Consider the following 10887-nt stretch of genomic DNA (forward strand, 5'->3'; position numbering starts at 1 on the left):
CGTTGAGGTTGGGGGTCGGGGCGGCGTCCGGGGCGGCGATGAGGTCGGGGGCGGGGGCGGCGTTGAGGTCGGGGGTCGGGGCAGTGTAGAGGGTGCGGAGAGCGCGCGGCGGCCGACGGGCGACGGCGGCGGCGAGAGTGGAGAGAGTTGGATTTGGGGGAAAGTGGCGTGGGGAAGGACGAACCCCGTGGTTAAGTCAGAAGTAGCAGTAGCGCGTTCCGGGAAAAGCGCTGTTGCTATCTTAGCTACAGCGCGTTCTCTGATACACGCTACTGCTACTCCTTTCTCTTTTTTTCCTTTTCAATTTAGTTTTCTTCACATTTTATTTGTTTCCTTTCACCTTATTCTATTTCTTTCATTTTCAATTACCTTTCCATTCTCTTTCCATTTAATTTTATAACCTTTAGCAGCAACGAGTTTATATTAAAACATGCTGCTACAAACAACGTAGCGGTAGCGCGGTTCGTCATAGATCGCTATTACTATGTGTAGCTTATGGGCTAAGCCGTGGGAATTTTAGTAGTAACGTGTGTACAGCAAGACGCGCTACTGCTAGATTTATATCTGCAGCGCGGTTACCTCAGGAGCGCTACTGCTAATTAGCATCAGCGTGCTTTTTCTGACACACGCTACTGCTAAAGTTCCGTGTATAAGGTTTTCCCTAGTAGTGATTGTCTCTTCTTTATTCCCCCCACATTCACATGGTAGCGGCCACCGTTGTCCCTCATCCCGGCTGGTGAGCCACCTACGGCCACCACATCCTCCTTATCGCAACTCATTTTTGGATTCTCACGTACTTAAAAAGCTTCTCGCTGCACCTGCCCTGGGAGAGGGCCTGGAGAAACACCATGTCCTTGTGCCGCGCGCCCAACATCTTCTTGCTCTCCGGGAACCAATCGCCAGATCCGAGCGACACGAAGACAGTGAAAACGGAGACAACCGGCACACAGCAGACGGAGTTGGACCAAATGTGGTACAATCGTTTCATGAGACAACTGACTGTCATGGTCCACCAGTGAGGTCCACCTCGTGAGAGAACGCCAAATCACTAGTCGCTCCCTGTTTCTTTCTAGGGAGCTTGGAGGCCTAAGGGGTATGAAACAATTGAACAATGTGTATCATATTTCTAAATAGTTGATACCCGCATCAGTCAGTTTCCGGTTTGGACAAGGTGAAAGGTGGGGATGAAGTGAGGAACAGTAGCGACGAGCATCGACCAAGCGGCGGCGAGTTGTGCGAGGGTCGGGAGGGGAGGGGGTAGATGAATGGCAAGGCGGCCACCGGCATGAGGTGGGGGAGGTTGGGGTGGCAAGGCTGGGATGGCAGGTGGTTAGGGCTGGGTCACACGAGGACAGTGGCGTACCTACGAGGTGAGATTTTTGGAAAATGTTCTTTTACCATGTACTCCCTCCGTTCCGAAATATAAGTCTATTTAGATATTTCAATACGAACTGCATAAGAATGTATATAGACATATTTTAGAATATTGATTCACTTATTTTGCTCCGTATATAGTCTGTATAGAATCTGTAAAAAGACTTATATTTAGGAACGGAGGGAGTAATAATTAGTTGATTTTTAAGACCCATTCAAGCCAATGAAAATATATGTTGATTTTTTGAAGTGTGCACACCCTGCATTTTATTTCTGGGTCCGCCACTGCACGAAGAAGAATATGAACAGATTTCTGGGTCCGCCACTGCACGAAGAAGAATATGAACAGGGAGCGCTCAAGGAAGAGAGGATATGAACCGTTAGATTCCGATCTGACGGGCAGGAAACGCAAACTTCTTTTTTCACACACGTGATGAGTAGGCGCTCCCGATTTTTATTATGTACTCACGAGCTATATGCCATGTCACCCTTCCTTTTGTCGAGTTGTATCTCCTAGTTCTTCGAATCAAAAAAAATTGTTCCCCACTCAAAAGCTATAAATGTTTGGACGTACGGTTCTGAATTTCCCATCATGCTTTCCATCTCAGGGATTAGATGTGGAAAATATGCATCGCCGAGATTCTTCGTCAAGATTCTACTCCCTCCGTATAGTGATGTAAATGCCCTTATACTTGTTCACAACACAAAGGAACCTAACATGGGTGACCACACGGTGCACCAAATATAGAAGTACTGAGCATGTTGCATTTAATCTAGTTCCAAACGATGTCTCGAGTTTTCTGACACTTCTGATATGCACTTCCAATGAAAAAGACAACAGATAACCACTAACCACCTATAACAGACAAATGTACAGCACAAATCTCAAACAGCAGAAAATCCCTATGGTGGCAACAGACTCGCAGAGAAAATATTCTGTATCCGACCGAAGAACCCCGCAAAACAAATCTACAAACCGCTCGCAAATTACACCCGTTGTGCCAGCCATTTCGGGCTAGTGAGCGCTGGGAAGTCTCATGATCCAGCACCCCCTAAGCCCCGGGTGCCGGGGCCAGCTCCGAGGCTGCTGCTCTTTGTTGTAGCAGAGGAGAGAGCGCCTTGACGACGATGCTCATGTTGGGCCTGAACTCTGCTTCATACTGCACGCACAGAGCTGCCACCGCACCCAGCTGCAGGTTGAGAATGCAACATAAGTAAGTAGCCCCATTGTTCACCGACACAACAAATTGCGGAACAATGGAAAATACCATACAAACAAAGTGGATGAGATAGACATACCTTAGCAACTCCCTTTGGAGGATATTCTCCCTTCAACCGAGGATCTACGCATTGCTTCACCTTATCTTCACTCAATCTTGGAGTAGCCTGGAGAGAAACATTGCACAACCAGATTGCTACCGATCAGTACCAATTGCTCACTACTTACCAACTGGAACCAGCAAATAATAGCCATTAGAAAAACCCAAAATTCTAGACAGAAAGTGTGTGTAGATGGTTATCACCCAATTTCCTGCCAGGTCTGGTGTTCAGACTTAGAAAAATCCAAAATTCTAGACAGAAAATGTGTGTTATCATCCAATTTCCTGTTAGGTCTGGTGTTCAGACTTCAGACACGAACTGGTTCAAGTAACTCAGCTGGACTGAGCTGTTACTGTTCAAGTACACTACTGAGAGAGTAAATTCACATCCCGAATCACTTATAGCCAAGCTAACTTTTAGAAAACATAAATCAGTGTGCAAATGCAGGTATCCAGTCAGATAGTTACTGTACTGTTAGGATTTTATAATTCTGAACTTGCAACAAGCTGCTTGCTCTTAAGCCTCTCTTTTCCCGGTATTTTCTTTATAATTTTTACAGCTTCAGTTTTACGCACTTGATATATATCATACTAGTAGACGAGGGAAAATTCACTAAAGTAACAGGAAAATAAGCAAACACAGTAACAGCATGCTAACAAAATAACATACCCAAGTGACTAAACTTTGCTGCCCCCGAGGCATTGTGTGATCGACCGGTTTCCTTCCAGTCAGAAGTTCAAGAAGAACCACGCCAAAGCTGTAGACGTCACTCTTCTGTGTCAGCTGGCCAGTCATAGCATATCTGCAACAAACATGAGCATCAAAGTTAGAGAGGAAATGCATGAAAACCAGGGTTACAAACATTTCCGCAAGGTAATACTGAGAATATAAGCATTATGAAAAGATAACCAACATCGTCCAGGCAAAACACAAAGATTGCAGTTCATCGTATTTCTTGTTTGACCGGTTTTCTTCCAGTCAGAAGTGCAAACAAAATCAACCAGTGAACATATTTTGTTCTTCGTGGGCATAGGAAAGCAAATGTCAGCAGGTTTGGACTACAAATCAAACAATATCAAATTGTTGCCAGAAATGTTAACTTTCTGGATTGAGACAAATATCCTAGAAATACAGGATTAACTAGGCCTGGAATAAAAGGCCACCGCTTAACCAGGCTTATGTAGTCCACCACAAGATTTCCGGTCGCTTAGATGACACACACACCTATTTGGCAAATTAATGATGTTCTGCGGAATGTCCAAAAGTGCACACTATATGCGGACAAGCCTTATTTTGTCGTGTGCGAACTGGGAAAGCAGATGCCCGACAGCGTGCTAGGCGATACCCAAAGACAGAAATACAATCCGCAAACGTCAGCCGTTTTCCTTAGTATAACATATTTATCCTAAAATAAGTGTGTTGTCGTTTTTAGACCAAGTACGCAATATCAGTGCCGCTATATAGGAACATTAGTTAGCAGAGAAAGGCTGCATGCCTAAATATCAGCAGAAGCCAACCACTGTATAGTTGGAAGTTCAATAAGTTGATATCCAAACGACCATATAATGGCGAATAAACTTTACACGTCGAGACAAATCAATATCATATCAAATGATATTAGTCTCACACGAAAATACAACAGTTGGGGCTAATTGTTATTAATGTAAAACATGATTATCAGTCTACAGCTCCACATATCCTACTCGCTCGACACATTAAAGCCAGATTTACTAGTGTTCTTTTTGGATATGCAACTATGTGGAGGTTCTCAAGTCCAACGGTTGGTTCTAAAGACCAAGTGATAGTACGAAATTGAATGCTCAAAACTCATAGAAGTAGTTTTCATGTATCCTTGTGAAGAAGAGAAAAATGTACTAGATGTGCAAATTGTAATGTATTACGCGAGTAAAAAATAGACAAAAATAGCGAGCATCAGTTTACTGGCACATATCATGGTAATCAGATTCATCACCCCAAGTCGAGTTGCAGCACAATAACGGTTTTAAGATAGATTCTAGAGGATACGTGCCATGCCGTGAACCATATTCCCGGTGACTACGGCATACACTACTACTTTCAATTCCAACATTTGCCAGAGAGAATGGTAGCGTGCAGCGGTTTGGGCATCCACTCTATTGATACAGGTGTACATCATGGGGTTTAAATCAGGAAGTTCTTTAATCCAACTACATTTGGTCCATTCTTATTTTGTCAGCAGGTTCCCAGAACTATGCTGCAGTGTTTATTTGTTGGGTGCATGAAACATGAATGCTTCCCTGCCATGGTGTGCCACCACATCCACAGCAGGGTTACTTTGGCTATGATAGTATGCAGGTCATGGCACTTAAGCTTGTTCCGGTCATGTATATTGAATGTCAACCCCGTGAATCTATTGCTATATCAGGAGCACCACAAATGTGGTTTATGCTGGCTACTTAAGCAGTTACAACTTACGAGAACCGTCAGTCGGGCATTCCTACACAAAAAGTGGGAGCCAGCTGAACATAAAACGCGTACAATAGCAAGCCACGTGGTGACAAGGACAATCTAAAAGTTAGTTCATTCAAACAGCATATTAAACCTTTCGAAGCAGCTGTCATTTAAAGATGGACCCTACCACATTGACATCATTATGAACTAAAACCATAGCAATACTTGCTTTTGCAATATAATTTTATTATACCTAACTTTTTTCAAGACTGAGCTGGAACAACTGTAGTTGAGTTATGTTAATGCAAGGTATTGAAGAACAGCAGAAAATGTATTAGTATGAATTAGACAATTACTCTGGCGCATGATATCCAAATGTCCCTAATACACGAGTCGAATGGAGACGTGCTGCCATATCAGGAGCTTGATTTAAGAGGTTGAAGTCTGCAATTTTCGCCTTGAAGTCCTCAAACAGAAGCACATTGCTTGATCTGATGTCCCGATGGATGATTGAAGGCTGAACCTTCTCATGTAGGTACTCTATACCTTTTGCCGCCTCGATAGCAATTTTGACTCTCTGCATCCAGTCAAGCACAGGACCAGGCTGCGCACCTTGAACTCCTTTTCTTCCTGTTTATAGAGAAATAGATGCAGGAAGGTCCATCATAACTGAACTTGTTACCCTTAAGAATAGTTTCATGATTATGCCACATGCTAAAGACACTAGACTCTCAAGTCTTACCATGCAGAACATCATGAAGAGAACCCATTGTTGCAAATTCATATGCCAGTATACGATAGTTGCCCTCCACATAGTAGCCCAGCATCTCCACGAGATTTTCATGTTTTAGCCTTGATACAAGTGAGACCTGGAGTTATAAAAAAAAACTATACAGCTTAATTCCTTTGGTACTATCATCAATGCACGAGGTATAAGATTCAGAAAGTTAAGATCAAATAAACTAAATAGGCAACACATGTCCACCTGTTTCAAGAATTCATCGTTAGGCTCATTTTCAGATGCATCAAATTTCTTAATAGCCGCTTGCCTGCCATCATCCATGGTAGCATGATATACTCGTCCGTATGAACCTTCACCAATCAGAGAACTCGATCCAAAATTGTCAGTCTTTTCTTTCAAGTCCTCAAATGACAGTTCTGGGACATCAATTGTAGGAGGGGAAATATCTGGCTCAGGTTGATCAGCAGGTTTCGAAGATTTTTGCTTGCCTGATGAAAAACATAAAAATGCAATCACTGAGGACTCAGCATAAAAATCATGTCAGCAAAAGGTAAAAAGATGCAACGAGCAATGACAATATATATTTGAAACCGCTTTTCCAAACAGATTGCAACAGAATACATTATAAGGCATATGAGTGAAAATACGCAACAAGGGACTCGAATATGACAAGAGGCCATTAGCACCCAATATTGATACACACAGCTCATAAATGGTTCATGTATGACCAACAACCACAGCAGCAGGTCCATAACACAGTGGTAGCTCTACCACTGCGCTATGGACCCGCTGTTTTTGCTGTTGTTAGAGCAATTGACTGCAGATCAATAGGTCACCAGTTCGAACCCGGTTGGGCCCTATTGTTTTCTTTTTCTAATTTTATTTCTTTGTCAACTAAGGTCTTGGCCCTCCACACTTGCGTCACAGTTATTCACTTTCAAGTTTTAACCATATCTAGCTTTATTCCCTTCTCATCCGTTATTTATTTTTTGTCATGTCGATTCTTCTTTCTGAGAACTGTTATGCTAACATTAGATGGTTACCGCTATTGAAATAGTTCTCAATTACTTCAAATTAACACAATTATGTATTGTATATTCTATGGAGCGTGATAGACTGATATACACATTTTTAGACACGTATAAGGTCATTTCTCCAATTAGGTCCCTTCAAAAGAATCTAAGAATGGCATAACCCAAAAATAGCATCTTACATAAAAGCTGGAACTGGCAATCCATGAGCACAGGTTGAAGTATGTGTACCTAATTTATGATGGCATACAGGCAATCCTGTGGTTTTAGATGATATGAGCGTGTGTAAGTTTCTAAACTAGCGCTCTAATCCATATCTAAATCTGCAAGGATACAAATTGATATTCAATTTGCATTGACAATAAAGAGTGAACCAATTAATATTTGAACACAAGGATATGAACGCACCGTCCATCTATTTGCTTGTGAAATTATTTATTTAGGGTCAAATGTAAGGACAGAAATGGGTCCATAGCTCAGTGGTAGAGCAATTGACTGCAGATCAATAGGTCACCGGTTCGAACCCGGTTGGGCCCTATTCTTTTCTTTCTTCTATTTTTATTTCCATTTTCAACTATTGTCTTGGCCGTCCACACTTTCTTCGCAAGTATTTACTTTCAGGTTTTAACCATATCTAGCTTTATTCTTTTTTTTATCTGTTATACATTTTTGGGTATGTCAATTCTTCCTGAGAACCTTTGTGCTTACACAAGATGGTTACCGCTATTCAGGCAGTTCCAAAATACTCCAAAATTGAGCTTATTATGCTCTGGAGCATGGTAGACCAATTTATTCATTGTTAGACACGTAGCAAGAACATTTCACAAATCAGGGCCCGCCATTCAAAAGAATCTAAGAATGGTTTGCACAACCCAAAAGTAGCACTGAAACATAAAAGCTAGAACAAGCAGTCCATGGGCACAGCTTGAAGTACATTCTACCTAATCTTTGATGGCACATACAACTGGTTTGAGAAAGTGCTAAGTACTAACTAGCATTCAAATCCACATCTAAAACCACAGGGATACAATTGTTATTCAGTTTGCATCCATAATGCAGAGTGAACCAAATAATGTTTAAACACACAAGTACATGAACGAACCGTCTATCTTATTCCCCTGAGCTTTGGAATGTTCCACCTCATGTCTGTCATCGTCGTCACCGCTCCGGCCATTGCAACAAAGCCAATGCCTCATACTGCCTCCTGGCCACTTCAATGCATGCACCAAATGCACAAAACAAAAGAGTTAGCCTATATAAAAAGTTTGGGGCACAAGCCATTTCATTACACACAAAAATTACATTTCTAAGGAAGCATCCAATCCGTACAAAATCTAGAGTTCAGTTATACTCTGTGCCCAAAATCAAAAGGTGGTTATATTCAGTAGCTTCTGGATGGTCTAGGAACCCACCCACTACAATCCCACAACCCCAATTCCTCCAATTGCCACACAAACTATCCAATGCATATATTAAGCTGTCCTTTACTGAGCCGCGCACGGTACCAATGACACACATTTAAAATATACACCTTAAGCACACAGTAGTACTGCTACTGATTTAAGGAACAACCAGCCAGCACGTACAAATTATAGAGTTCAATTATACTGTGTGCAAAAACAAAAAAGTGGGTATACTTAGTCGCTTCCAGTTCCAGGCTGGTCTAGGAACCCAAGCTACAATCCCCCACATCCCCAATTCCTCCAATTTCCACATGCACCGTTCCGAAAATGACAAGGGGGTGAAAACGAAATAGCACAGAAATGGAAACCTTACATATAAGCCACCCTCACTGAACCACGCACTCTAATTCGCCAAAAACACATACTACTACTGATGAATGCGCGGCACCAACCACACACACTTCACATCCAGCAGCTAACATACATACGCACAAGTAGTAGTACTAGTAGTACTAAACTAGTACTACTAATTTAGGAAGGAACAAACAAGCAGCCGATCGAAACGGAAACATGAGTGGCACCGCGCGAACTATAAGCGTCTCCCTCTTCGCACAGGCGGCCCCAAATCACCCCTAAATCGTCGCGGATTGAGCCGAACGGCCCGCGATGAATCGCGAGCGGGCGGCGCCCACCCCAACGATTACTTCCCCTTTTCGGAAATAGAACAGGGCGAGGCCCCTCGCCCCTCGCCTGGCCGACGAATCCCCGCTCCTCCCCGTCGACCCCGCGGGCCGCGCCCCGAGCAGAGCAGCCGCTAGACAACCGCGGCCCCAGCGATACCGACGCCGAGGAAGGAGAGCGAACGAACCAACCAGGAGGAGGAGGAGGGGCGGAGCTGTTCGCTTACCTGCGCGCCGGCCGCGGCCGCGAGCCTCCTCCTCCGCGGCGGCGACCACCAGCAGCACCAAGCCGCGCTCCCGCGCGCGCGCTAGCTCGCTCCGGCCGTCTCGCCTGAGAGCTGATGGGGCGGAGAGGGCGGAGAGGGCGGTGGGCAGGCGAGAGCAGAGCAGCAGCCTCGCTTCGCTTCCCCCTCCTCGCCCTCGCTGCCGCCCGCCTAAGCAAAAGCCGCCGTCCGTTACCGGTGTGGGAGCGTCGCTAATTACACGGCTACCCCTAACAGCACCGACCCCGCGCCCATCCACCGCTAACGGAATCCGGCCCACCCCACCCATGACGCGTGGGACCGGGCGGCAGCGTGGCCCGCGCGTCGGCGAGACGGGCGCCCTGCCGTGTGCTGGAACCGACCTGGGGGCTGGGGCGCGCCGAACCAGGTGGCCGGTTTTGGCAGGTAGCGGCCGCCCCGCGTGGTCGCCTCACCCGCGGTGCACTGGGTGACGTGTGGGGACCGCGGGGCGGTGGGGCGCAGCTGTCCGTGGGCGGGTGCAGCGGAGTTCCGCGTGCGCGGCGCGTGCGGTGTGGGGATGGGCGAGGGGCTTCCGGCCGTTGCTTGCGGCGTGGACCGGGTCTGGAAGTGTCTACGCCGGGGTTCGGGTGGGAACGGGAGAGTGCGGGCCCCATGAGGGCACCGAAAACGCGTGGGCCCGCGGGGACCTGGGGCAGGATTACAGTGAGTCAGAGCGAGATTATCTCAAGGTCCCTCGTCTGTCTACATTTTTTTTAGGGAAGTCTATCTACAATGATTTTTTTTTTTTTGAGAAATGGTCTATATACACTGATGAAAGAGCAGAATGACTCAAAGAGATGATAGCATTAAAATTGGGCCTGTGCAGTCCGGCCCAAGCCTGAAGCCCGATGGTTGGCCCTCTACAAGCACAAAATACCTAAAAATGTGTTTGTAATAATGCGTTTATATGCTCCTAAGCAATTGAAATAAATTTTTAAAATATGAAAGTTGCATTGTTTGGTTATCTCGGGTTGGGGTGGTTTTAGCCTTGGGGTTTTAGGATCACGCTTCTTAGAAGCCCGGCGAGACAAATGCACGTGTTTATATAGCATTCTTGATGTTCCAACAAATTACTTTTTCAAAACAAAACGCATAACTCCACTAATTAATAGTGTAACCGTTTTAGGCCCATCATCACAATACTATCTAACAAAATACCCGAGCAGTTCTCTTATATTCGTCAGTTTGTTTTATCATTTCAATGTTATATTAGTTGCCTTTTTGTTGTTTTGGTTTGCTTGTTTTAGTAAGCATCGATAAAATTAGCCATGAATTTTGCGACGACGTTAGTTACCAGCACACGTGTCATATTTGTTGTTTAGCACTTTGATCTCTATCTAATGACATGTGATGCTTGCATCCTTTGGCCTACATATATCGAATAGATCTGTGGTTGTTGGTTTCATATTCATGGCAAATTAACATTCAATGTAAAATTACCCATTTCAACTATTATATTATGCAACATACCACAACAACATCATATTCGATCAGAAAATGAATAAAAAATCCTTTGGGGAATTCCTTGAACACCTCGTAGGTACCGAGATTGCTTCTGGTCGGCAGAGGTCAATGAATGTTGGGGGGCGATGTCAGGAGCTGGGGCGACGTCCACGTTTGACA

The 10887-nt window shown here is 44.7% G+C and overlaps 1 protein-coding gene and 1 non-coding gene across 3 annotated transcripts; one reads left to right on the forward strand and one right to left on the reverse strand.

The window, feature by feature from the left end:
• Positions 1-2093: 2093 nt before the first annotated feature.
• On the reverse strand, positions 2094-9428 carry LOC119312805 (PTI1-like tyrosine-protein kinase 2). 2 transcript variants are annotated; one of them, XM_037588574.1, is made up of 8 exons: positions 9208-9428; positions 8000-8101; positions 6110-6354; positions 5867-5993; positions 5481-5754; positions 3364-3496; positions 2674-2760; positions 2094-2564 (listed from the first exon to the last, which is right to left on the reverse strand). In XM_037588574.1, exons 2-8 carry the CDS (start codon positions 8091-8093, stop codon positions 2427-2429), a joined length of 1098 nt encoding a protein of 365 aa, XP_037444471.1. In that variant the 5' UTR covers positions 8094-8101; positions 9208-9428; the 3' UTR covers positions 2094-2426. The 2 variants fall into 2 exon arrangements, with proteins under 2 accessions (XP_037444471.1, XP_037444470.1); XM_037588573.1 differs by having other exon boundaries at positions 8000-8108.
• Positions 7363-7434, forward strand: TRNAC-GCA. The gene has a single exon. It is a non-coding gene; the product is annotated as a tRNA-Cys (tRNA).
• Positions 9429-10887: the final 1459 nt, after the last annotated feature.

The sequence above is a fragment of the Triticum dicoccoides genome, chromosome 5B (assembly GCF_002162155.2).
Source record: "Triticum dicoccoides isolate Atlit2015 ecotype Zavitan chromosome 5B, WEW_v2.0, whole genome shotgun sequence".
Lineage (NCBI taxonomy): Eukaryota > Viridiplantae > Streptophyta > Magnoliopsida > Poales > Poaceae > Triticum > Triticum dicoccoides.